Source organism: Biomphalaria glabrata, chromosome 7 (genome assembly GCF_947242115.1).
Source record: "Biomphalaria glabrata chromosome 7, xgBioGlab47.1, whole genome shotgun sequence".
In the NCBI taxonomy this organism is placed as follows: Eukaryota; Metazoa; Mollusca; class Gastropoda; family Planorbidae; genus Biomphalaria; species Biomphalaria glabrata.
Window position 1 is genome coordinate 15,313,191 of NC_074717.1, and position 8,438 is coordinate 15,321,628.

The window sequence follows — 8,438 nt, forward strand, 5'->3', positions numbered from 1 at the left end:
TAGTTTTGTGTTCTGTATCTACGGATACACCCTGCAGTTTAAGCGATAATATGAAAAACTACTTATTAATTGTTGTTTTAAATCATGTCCGACTTATTTGCCTAGTAAATAGATTTTTTCTAATTAAAAAAAAAGTTAACATTTTTTTTGTAAATGTAGTATTTAGTATGACAGAACTTACATAATTATCAATAAAATTATAAAAAAAATATTTTTTGACCAAAAATCTAAAAAAAATTTGCATAAATGTGTTTAAAAAAATGGTAAATGGCTATCTCCCTTACTAAAAAGCCTCCACTGTTTGTTACTATTAATAGTGAATAGTTGTAAAAATGGTGTATTTTTATGAAAAAACTGCCTGCATAATTAATTTAAAAAATTAGATTTTTCGCTTTCAGAAAAGAAAATAGTAACCGTTGCTTCAGAACTTTTAATGATCTAAAATATCATGATGTTCGATTTTCATTTTCTCTTCTGGTTTCTGAGATATAAACAGGACGGACGGACAGACAGGCCACACAAAACTAATAGCGTCTTTTCCGCTAAAAATTGACGCCCTAATGTAATTTAATACATTCATAGACATGTAGGCCTACACATATACATAGACATGTACACACATGTCTACGTGTGTAGACTATACAGACATGTACACACATACTCACGTTTGCACTTGAACTTCAATGAAAGTGAATAGATTATGACTCGGGCGAAGAGACTTACCGAGAATCACCTACTACCCCAGGGCATGACTCTCTTTGAACTAAGATCAGTATAAATATCAGTGTCTGCGCTCTACCACCCTCACCACCGTATGAACCAACCCTGTCTACAGAAGTTGTTGGACAAGTCAGTGAGTTGTATTTAGTTTTTTTTAAATAATATCTTTAGTTTTTGTTTTCTTAAAAGATCTTTTGTTGTTTTTTTTTAGTTTCTCTCTAGAGCTTCTTTTCATTTATAACTTTCAGAATTCTATGTCATATGTCTTTGGTGTATGTTTAAATAACTTTTTATTTTAGTAAAAAAAATATATATAGCAAAAAATATATTTAAAAAACGTACATAGATAGGTAGGCATATAAACGAAAACAAAATTCCTGTATTGAACATGTCACAAAACATAATAAAATACAATGCTTTTAAAATTTTCATTACTAGACTCTATAAACTACTTTCATTTAATTTCACTCAAAACTAAATGAAAGTACAACCTAGATTAAGTATAGGCCTACAACCTAGATTAAACATATAACCTATATAACCCATATACAACCTAGATTAAGTATAGGTCTACAACCTAGATATAACCCAGATTAAATATACAACATAGATTAAATGATAATAAGGCTTGTCTTCGAGTCCAAAAATTAATGAGGAGGGCAGTATTTTCCGGGGTTACCCTAATCCTAGAGCCAGGTGTGACCTACATATTTTACCATAATCAGCGCATTCATAACCATTGTCTGCCGGTGGTCGATTTAAATTTTCTTTTCGCAGTTTATGTCTGTCCTCTGCAGAGGATTTTCTTTTGGTCTCAAATATGTATCCCGCGGCCTTTGTGAGTGACCTCAAGCTATCTCGTTCTGAAGCCGCATGCAACCAGGTGCTCTCTTCTAAGTCAGTTAAAGCAAGTTGGTCCCTAAGCTGGTCTTTAAGGCGTTTTTGTTGGGCACGTCTGTTACGTCGACCACCTTTCAGCTCATCAAAAAGGACTGCTTTTGGCATACGTTCGTCCCCCCTACAACTAGATGTATCATATAGCGTATATTAAACATTAAACCTAAAATAATAATAATAATAATCTTTATTGTCCGTATGGAAATGTGTCTTACAATTTGTGCATTACACCAAACAAAAAACATTATAACTATAAGAAACCAAAGTGTACATTCACACCAGACTCGTCTGTTTGTCTTTGCTATCGGTGTCTTGTATTTCTGATGGTAAAATCACAAAATCCTGACACAAAGGGTGATTCTTTATTTCGAGGATCTTGTTAGCTTTTTTATATGTGAGCAGGTCAGGCAGGCGCGAGTGGGAGGACCTATTCTTACTGCTGCTCAACATTAAATTTTATACAGTAGGCAGATGTTTGCGCTACTTGGTGGGCTCAATCTGTGACACCTCAGTTTACGACCAAGGGGCTAGAGTCACCTAAGTAACCAGACAACTAGACTAAACTAAACTAACTAAAAGAAAGCAATAACGAAACTTTACTTTAGGATAAATAAAACAAAAAGAAACTTTATTCACATACACAAATAAATCAATAATAAAATATAACATATACACTAACACTACAACTGAACTCAGCAACTAACTAAAACCCTCTAAATCTACACCACTACAAACACTAACAAACTAACCAAACCAACTATCTAACTAAATCACTACAACCTAGATCTACACAATTCTACACTAACTGAACTTACTTACTTAGACTTAGGTCCTCCCGCGCCGTTCGGCGCATTGGGCGGCAAGCTGTCTCCATAATGATCTGTCACTGGCAATGTCTGAAGCCTCTTCCCATCTGGTGTCCACTGTTCTGAGGTCCTCCATGAAGGTGTGTCGCCAGGTAATACGAGGACGTCCCTGTTTGCGCTTTCCTCGTTTTGGCTTCCATGTTATCGCAACTCTTGGTGTGCGTAATTCATTTTGACGTAGAACATGTCCCGCAAACCTCATGCGACGCTCAGTCACAACCTCACTAAGTGTTCGACTCCCAGTTCGGCAAAGGATTTCCTTGTTTGAGATCCGGTCTGTGTAACTGACTCCTAAAATCCGTCTCAGCCATCTCTGTTGAGCCACATTTAGTCTTTTCTCAATTTTGACAGATGACTTCCACGTCTCACATGCATATGTAGCAGTTGGAATGACGATTGTGTTGAGAAGGTGTATTTTTGTCTCGAGTCCAATGGCTTGGCTAGTCCAAATAGGCTGCAGCCTTTGGAAAATGCTCCCTGCCTTTCCTATTCGGCACGCTACATCATGGTAAGCATCTCCATCATTTGTTATGATGCTGCCAAGGTACGTGAACTTGTCCAGCTCTTCAAGCTTTGACTCGCCAAGTCTGACGGGGACACCCTTTGCCTTATATCCCACTCGCATAATTTTAGTCTTATCCAAGTTTATGCGGAGGCCAATTTTGGGTGCCTCTCTGTCTAGGCTCTCCGTCATTTCTTGAATGCATTTATTTGTAGCCCCGAGTAGTGCAACATCATCAGCAAAGTCCAAGTCCGTCAATCGGAGTTGTTCATGCCATGGAATACCAAAGGCAGTCTGGTTCATTGCTCTCCTCATTATGTAGTCGATGGCTAGGAGGAAAAGGAAGGGAGATAAGATGCACCCCTGTCTCACACCTGTCTCGATTGTAAAAAACTCTGTTGTTCCCTCTTCTGTTTTAATGCAGCAACTAGACTGACTGTAAAGGTGTCGTAGGATCTGGACGAATTTTTCTGGTATACCGTATTCTCTAACTATTTTCCATAGTGATTCTCGGTGGACACTATCAAACGCTTTTTTGAAGTCCACGAAATTGATCGTTAGCCGTTGTTGGTACTCAAAACTTTGTTCTATGATATTTCGTAAAACGAAAATCTGCTCTGTACATGATCTGCCTCTTCGGAAACCTGCTTGTTCTTTTCTGAGCCTTTCATCTACAGACTGTTGAAGCGTCTCAACAAAACAGTGCTGAAAACTTTGCCTGGGACAGAGAGGAGAGTAATGCCCCTCCAGTTGTTACAGTCTGCCAAGTTGCCCTTTTTTGGAAGCTTTACAATCACTCCCTTTTGCCAGTCCTCTGGGACTTTTGAAGTTCGCCAACAGAGATTTAAGAGATCAGTCATTCTGTTAACAATGCACTGTCCCCCATATTTTAGCATTTCTGCTGATATCATGTCTAGTCCTGGTGCTTTGTTATTCTTTAGCACTGCAATGGCCATGGTAACCTCCTCAGCAGTTATTGGGTCTGTCTTGACCTTGAGATCATTGTCTGGAGAGGGGTCCTTGAATATGTAAGTTATGTCTGGCGACAGTTGGTTAAGGGTCTCTTTAAAGTGCTCTACCCATCTTGCATCCTGTTCTTCTTTCGTTAACAAAGTTTTGCCTTGCTTGTCTTTTATTGGTGCCCCATGTCCACTCTTTGCTCCAGTGAGATCTCGGACAATACGATGGAGGGTTTTTCTGTCATTTCTGCTTGCAGCTGCTTGTGCCTCTTGTCCCTTCTGCTCAATCCAGTCCCGTTTATCTTGCCGACAGTTAACTGAACACACTACAATAAATTAGTCTACATCTACAATATCCTACTACTACAACCAACCCATAACTATAACTAAAACACGAACACCTTGTCCTTAACGTAACGACAGGCAGTAGATAGTGGCAGTAGACTTAACGATAGTACCTACTACCGCACAGTTAGGCAGTAGACGTAAGGACAGGACGTAACAACAGGAATTATATCAGGCGGTCCCAGCTGAATATAAGCACAATTAAATAACTATACACTACATGGTTACACAGACCAGCTTAATACTGACCAGTGGTCTAAACCGGAAAAAGGAAGAACTGACCGCACCTTTTCTATTTATAGAGCCAGGTCATGACTCGTACAAACTAACTTCTAAAGTAAAAGAGCTGACGGGAGACAGGCATGCACTCAGCACTAGCCTAGATAGTTTACAAAACTTAAAATACAGATAAAAATAGATCAAAAAAATATACCTGGGGTCGCACGCTCACATATAGATGTTTGTCTCAAACAACTGCCCAAATGGGGTTTGTTTTTTGCCAATGCCAATTAAAGCTACAAACTAAATTAAACATACATCCTAGATAGAAAATACAAATTAGACTATAACATTTTTTTGGATTAAAGCAAAGGAATCCCAATATCAATAATAGACTGTGCCAGATTTTTTAAATGGAAAACACATTAAAGTTAAATGATAACTTGCAATTGCTCTCCTGACTTATTTTACATTTAATTTTCTTTCCAAAACATAAATTTCATTGTCAATAATAAGTTGTGGAAAGCTTTTTTTTTTCTCTTCGACGTCATTCGGAACGATGTCATTTATAAAAGTACATGGATTCCTCGCTCAGTTCAAATGATTTGTTTGAGAAGCATAGTGGATGATACATTGTAGGCCTATAGAATAGGTTATTCTGTTGTTGTTGTGTTTTTTAGTGAATAACAAATTTATGCCAAACGATTTAAATCGCTCTTCTGAATTATAGTAAATTGAATTAAGGTCCAAAAATTCGATTTTCGATTACAAAAGTTAGAAATGCAAATTGTAGGTATTGTTACGATTTTCTCATACTCAGGCCTTCTGTAAACACTGCAAACAACACATCAACACATCAAGAACTTGACAACAAGGCTCCAAATAATCTGGTACTTTAATAATGGTCAAATCAAACAGCCAATACGACACAATTGGCAACAATCAACTGCTACAACGTTAGACCGTATATCACTGTACTAAACTCATAACTCTACTGTCTCTTCCTGGACTCGTATGTTTCACTGGAGGACTGCACCAGGACCGACTTCATGGCTGACTAACAGTCCCGGTCTCCTTCGCTCTCCGGTCTTGAACTGCCGCTTTCCTACACACTGTGTCTCAGGTCTGCGTAGGCTTATGATCAGATGACCATAACACGGGCGCTATTCACGTGCAAAGTTCATGCCAGTACTGTCCCTTGCCTTTCAATATAGCACGCTAAACTGTATTGCTGGCCTGTGTCACAAATGTCAGCTGATCACACACACACAGCTAACCCTTTAGGGTTATAACAGTATCATACACATTTTTAGAATCTTTACGTTATTAAAGACATAGGACTATGTCTGTTTTCATTTCGTTGCGATATTACTTTTTCCAACCAAAACAATAACATGACTTGTATAATTTTTCTCCATGGGCAGATCCGTCGAGGGCCGCCTCTGAGTGCGTGTGATAACACAAACTCTCTTTCTTAACGTGTTTCTATTTATTTTTATTTTGTTTGTTCTAGCAGAAATAGAGCCCTACATGGGGTTGTTCTTTTTATCATAAAAGAAAAACAAAGTTAAAGCTTTTTTTTTAATAGCCTCACCGCAAATACACGGTATGGTAAGATTCTAAGATCAGCTAGAGCTACTGCCTCATCAAATATCTAAGGAATATTCATGTCATGTTTCATTCAGATTTCTATAAGGAACATAGAATATCATAGGCCTACAATGTAATATTTAAATATTTAGATTGTTCTTCTTTAAATCCACTGAATAAAATAAATAATTTTTATTTTTAATATTACACAGAAAACTGTTTAAAGCGTTATATGTTTGTAATGTTTTGGCTGGATAATGGTTATTCCTATTGCTATGCAATGCCGTTTTGTAATGTTATCTTTCAGTAGTGCTATACATATTTGTTGATTATGATATCTGTCTAGAGTTATATCTTTTCCACAATGATATCGCACAAAAAAAAAAATCCTTTAAAAAAACCCAGCTTATCTAAGTCAGTTTCATATGAAAAAAAACAACAGATTGCAAGGAACCAGTGCCCATTTTCTTGTGGACTAAATAGATTTCAATGAACCAGTGGCCAGTTTCTTGTAGACAAAACAGATTTCAAGGAACCTGTGGCCAGTTTCTTGTGTACAAAACAGATTTCAATGAACCAGTGGCAAGTTTCTTGTGGACAAAACAGATTTCAAGGAACCAGTGGCCAGTTTCTTGAGGACAAAACATAGATTTTACACATTTTTTAGAGTTCCCCTTGGTACAACGTGGTGATCTTACGATCCTTACAAGCAAGAAATACATCTAAACAAACAAATTATTTTAAAAAATATAAAAAGACAATTCCTCCTTTATAAACTGACGACTGTTTCGTAATAGCGAATATTTTACTATCAATAGCTAATAAATGATCAATTTAAACATATTTTACCCCGCCCCCATTCACCCGACCCACGACAAACATCCTGGTTAATCGAATGTAGGCCTATAGATCTAGGCCTACTCAAGAGTTTATAAAGTTGTAATGATTGGCCTTTAAAAAAAATCTAAAACTCATTAGTTATTAAGAGAAAAATAATTGCCCTAAAGGTTGTATAAAGTTGTTATAGTCTTTTTATTTTCAGTATTTTTTCTATGTTTTTGTTGTTTCATTTTTTTTTAAATTTAATTTAATTGGTCACGTTTTTTTTTCCTCTCTCAGAAAATGAACAGAATCGTGATCGCCGCCATTGCACTTGCTGCGTTAGTTTACAATGTTCAAGCTGGAGGAGTTCTCCCCATCGGTGGATACGGTCTAGGATATGGGATTGGAGGAGGCCGAGGATTCGGACTAGGTGGTGGATATGGATTTGGGGGTGGACTTGGATATGGTTTTGGAGGTGGATACGGTCTTGGCGGTGGATACGGTCTTGGCGGTGGATATGGTCTTGGCGGTGGATATGGTCTTGGTGGTGGATATGGACTAGGTGGATATGGTGGTTTCCCTGTGTGGGGTAAGTATTCTGAGTTTGAAATTCTCTCTTTATTTCTAACTATACATTATATAAGATTGGGAGATCACAACGCGACTTTTTTTGTCAGAGCAGTTTTGGCGCCGGCTATTTTGGCTCTAAAAGTACTGATAATAATTAAATACACCAAGCTTTTTATGATAAGCTTCTTTTATTTTTCTGCCTTCTCTCCCCCCCCCCCCCAAAAAAAAAAAAAGATTTCATTAAGGGGTTTGATTAATAACTAAATGATAGGTCAGATTCCTTTTCGAGACTGCGATAGGCCTATCAATAATTATACAACACATTTTAACAAAAAATCTAATGGACAAAAATAACTCTATATATTGTTTGTTCTTCGCATAAAAATACGTTTGAACAGACACATGCAAAACATAGATACCGTATGTATCATACAAAAATTATGTATGTATCATTCTTTTATAAGACGTAATAAAACAAGCACTGCACCAAAACGTCTTACATCGAGGAGATTATAGGCCTAAATAGGAAGAGGTAAAGCTCTACATCATAGGCTAATCAAAATACTTTGAAGTTATAACTTAACATTCTGATTGTTTAGTTCGCATCTTTCACTATATCATCTTTCGCATTGTTTCTTTTGTCAATATTTATCAACATTTCCCCCAGTCTGCCATTCTTTTTATTATTATTCTTCGTTAGTTTCATCAGATCTATATCAACATAATCATATCCTCGAATGTTATAAGTAAAATGTTACTGTGTTTAACTTGATTTTTAGAATTCCCTTGAAACTAAAAATAAATACTCATTCACACTTTTCTTTCTTGTTTTGTTTCAGGCAGTGGCTATTACTAGATCTAGCTCGAGTTCAAGTTAGGAGAATACTTTCCATGACAACTGACTTGTATCAATAAAACAAAAACATTAAATAAGCTCATTTTGGTCAA

General features: G+C 36.8%; 1 protein-coding gene across 2 annotated transcripts; it reads left to right on the plus strand.

The window, feature by feature from the left end:
- Nucleotides 1-697: 697 nt before the first annotated feature.
- LOC106061831 (uncharacterized) lies at nt 698-8,438 on the plus strand. Of its 2 annotated transcripts, none has more exons than XM_056036589.1 (3): nt 698-853; nt 7,218-7,509; nt 8,330-8,438. In XM_056036589.1, exons 1-3 carry the CDS (start codon nt 815-817, stop codon nt 8,344-8,346), a joined length of 348 nt encoding a protein of 115 aa, XP_055892564.1. In that variant the 5' UTR covers nt 698-814; the 3' UTR covers nt 8,347-8,438. The 2 variants fall into 2 exon arrangements, with proteins under 2 accessions (XP_055892564.1, XP_055892565.1); XM_056036590.1 differs by having other exon boundaries at nt 699-849.